Here is a 286-nt window from a genome sequence, read left to right as displayed (position 1 = left end):
AAGGTGACTGTAAACATGCGGCAGCCACACACCAGCCTCTGGCAGCCTCATGCTTCACAGCTCAGGCAGGCGGTGCCGGGGGGAAAGGGCCGGGCACTGTGGCACCTCAGGGGTTCTGGTCGGCGGGGTCACACTTCAGCATGACTTTGACCCCCTCGCCCCTCTTGGTGGTCTCGAACGCCTCGAGAGCCTTCTCCAGCGGGAAGCGGTGCGTAACCAATGGCTTGACGTTGATCCGCTGGGATGCGCGCAGAGCAATTGCCACAGGCCACCTGCAAGGGAAAGA

The 286-nt window shown here is 62.6% G+C and overlaps 1 protein-coding gene across 1 annotated transcript in view; it reads right to left on the bottom strand.

The window, feature by feature from the left end:
- Window positions 1-45: 45 nt before the first annotated feature.
- SORD (sorbitol dehydrogenase) overlaps window positions 46-286 on the bottom strand; it is a gene marked incomplete at its 5' end in the record, with an annotated part of 12,527 nt that continues 12,286 nt past the window's right edge. Inside the window, one exon of the mRNA XM_010132672.1 lies at window positions 46-272. Coding sequence (XP_010130974.1) covers window positions 107-272 — 166 coding nt within the window. The remainder of the gene's footprint in view (window positions 273-286) is intronic.

This window comes from Buceros rhinoceros, unplaced genomic scaffold (genome assembly GCF_000710305.1).
Source record: "Buceros rhinoceros silvestris isolate BGI_N320 unplaced genomic scaffold, ASM71030v1 scaffold39103, whole genome shotgun sequence".
In the NCBI taxonomy this organism is placed as follows: domain Eukaryota; kingdom Metazoa; phylum Chordata; class Aves; order Bucerotiformes; family Bucerotidae; genus Buceros; species Buceros rhinoceros.
Note: the sequence above shows the minus strand (reverse complement) of the source record. Positions and strands in the feature narration are given on the sequence as shown.